Source organism: Pteropus vampyrus, unplaced genomic scaffold, assembly GCF_000151845.1.
Source record: "Pteropus vampyrus isolate Shadow unplaced genomic scaffold, Pvam_2.0 Scaffold94, whole genome shotgun sequence".
NCBI classification, from domain to species: Eukaryota; Metazoa; Chordata; class Mammalia; order Chiroptera; family Pteropodidae; genus Pteropus; species Pteropus vampyrus.
In genome coordinates, this window is record NW_011888875.1 from 2,076,231 (window position 1) to 2,077,946 (window position 1,716).

Consider the following 1,716-nt stretch of genomic DNA (forward strand, 5'->3'; position numbering starts at 1 on the left):
GGATGTCTCTCCATCCAGGGCCTGAGAACCCTACATTTTCCCAAATGCTTATACAGAATAAATAAGAAAAAACAGAACATGTACATGTTGAACGACATATGCTGTTTCTGTTTCGCATTCTAGATCTCGCGTGTCATTCGCACTCCTCGGGGGAATGTCCTCCTGGTTGGGGTGGGCGGATCGGGAAAGCAGAGCCTGACGAGGCTGGCTTCGTTCATTGCCGGCTATACTTCCTTCCAGATCGCTCTGACAAGGTAACAAGATTTCACTTTCATTAACCCGAAATGGATTTTGATAAAAGGTTCTCAGAGGCCACCTGAAGTTAAAATGCATTTTTCTTATACATGAAAAAATCATGACAGTGTTTCTTCTTGAATGTTGACTCATCATCTTCTCCTTTCAACATCCGTCACAGATCATGAAAATTTCACATTAATAATTTGCTTTTGAAACATTTTGGTCTCTCATTGCAGTGAATAGCTGTCTTCTTGTTTTTATGTTATCATGATATTCCTTTGGTGCACTTCAGAAGAAATTTATCCTACAAAATGTTAATTCAGATTTCAAGGATGTTAATAAACTGGGAAACCATGAAAAGTTTATATGGATTTACTCCTTCATATATTTAAAATTTTTTATCGAACACATCAACTAATGTGTCAGGCACCGGCTAGGTGCTGGGGAGTAGGTGGAAAGCAAGGTAAACCTGTCCTGTGTCACCACGGAGTTTGCAGTAACCCAAGGTGGACAGACAACTGAGCAAGTCGTTCAATTAGGTATGATATGTAGGTGCTGTAAGGAAATAAATGCAGACCAGATTCTGTTGAAACATGAGGGAGATACTTCTAACCTCGTCTAGCAGATGATTATAAAAGGCTTCCTGGAGGGAGAGATGTTTCAACTGAGACCTGATTGTGAGTAGAGATTATCTCAGAGAGGAGGAATGGTAAAGAATGGTCCAGGCAAAAGAATCAGCACATGCAAAGTCCCATCTGAGGCACTGGAAGAAGTTAAATATGGGTGGGTGTCCAGCGCAAGGTAGGAGTGGGAAAGGAGGAGAAATAGAGGCCTTCGAAGGTGTTGTCGGAATTTGGACTTCATCTCAGAGCAGTAGGAAACCATCACCGAGGCACTGCCGTGGAAGGTATGTTGGATTTGTATGTACAGAAAACGGATGGAAGGATCCAGACTAGACTATTTATAAGGATGTCTCAGGGATCTAGGCAAGAGAAGATGGTGTCATGAGTGGTAGTGGTGAGAATGGAGAAAATAAGACAGGTTCAAGTTCAAGGGATCGTTAGGAAGTTGAGCTTTCGGACTTGATTCATCCTGGTTCTGGCTTGGGAAACTAGATCAACAGCGCTGCATTAAGATAGGGGACCCCAGGAGGGTTGTCCTCAGATGTATATGTGTCACGCAGGGAGAATTAACAAAGAGAAAAGTCGACATGAAGAGATTAGCAGCGGTGATTTAGAGATGCTTCACAGAATTTCGGGATTTCAAGATAAGGTGAGAAGCAGGAGACCAGTTCAGGAAGTTTAGTCGGGTTGAAAATTATTAGAGGTTGATTTCTAGATGTGGGAGCAGGAAGTCTTTCCTGTTGGTCATTGATCAAGAGCTGTGGCGTGGCACCTTGTGGAAAAACCTTCAGCTGACATGTCTCATTGATGGAGATTCATAGATTCCTGCTAGGAGAAAGGTTGAAAATGATTAAAC

At 42.4% G+C, this 1,716-nt stretch overlaps 1 protein-coding gene across 1 annotated transcript in view; it reads left to right on the plus strand.

Annotated features, from left to right (window-relative positions):
• Window positions 1-1,716, plus strand: part of DNAH5 (dynein axonemal heavy chain 5) — a 223,620-nt gene that overhangs the window by 140,264 nt on the left and 81,640 nt on the right. The window contains exon 51 of the mRNA XM_023532947.1: window positions 124-254. Coding sequence (XP_023388715.1) covers window positions 124-254 — 131 coding nt within the window. The remainder of the gene's footprint in view (window positions 1-123; window positions 255-1,716) is intronic.